The sequence below is a fragment of the Antrostomus carolinensis genome, unplaced genomic scaffold, assembly GCF_000700745.2.
Source record: "Antrostomus carolinensis isolate BGI_N321 unplaced genomic scaffold, ASM70074v2 scaffold33101, whole genome shotgun sequence".
NCBI lineage: Eukaryota > Metazoa > Chordata > Aves > Caprimulgiformes > Caprimulgidae > Antrostomus > Antrostomus carolinensis.
The window spans coordinates 379-635 of record NW_010296910.1 but is presented as its reverse complement, the minus strand read 5'-3'; the positions used below and the strand labels follow the sequence as shown (position 1 = coordinate 635).

Sequence of the window (257 nt, the reverse complement as noted above, 5' to 3'; positions counted from 1 at the left end):
GGAAACACCGCCCACCAGCCGTTATGTGGGGCAAAGCAGGAACCCGGAGAAGGAGGAGTGGATGTATTCCGTGGAGTACAACCCGTTGGCCTGGTCCGAGGGCATTTGTACCCAGACTTGGTCGTTCTCCTTGAGTTCAAGCACGGCACTGCCCGAGGCCTGGTCCAGGTAGCCCTTTTTATACTCGTCGTAGGTGTAGGTGGCGGGCACGTTGTTCTTATAAAGTGCCACCCAAACGTTAGTCCCTTTGACATGCA

The 257-nt window shown here is 55.6% G+C and overlaps 1 protein-coding gene across 1 annotated transcript in view; it reads right to left on the bottom strand.

Annotated features, from left to right (window-relative positions):
* Positions 1-21: 21 nt before the first annotated feature.
* Positions 22-257, bottom strand: part of LOC114819091 (collagen alpha-2(VIII) chain-like) — a gene marked incomplete at its 5' end in the record, with an annotated part of 606 nt that continues 370 nt past the window's right edge. The window contains one exon of the mRNA XM_029087571.1: positions 22-257. This exon is cut by the window's right edge and continues 370 nt beyond it. Within this exon, the coding sequence (XP_028943404.1) occupies positions 22-257 (236 nt within the window).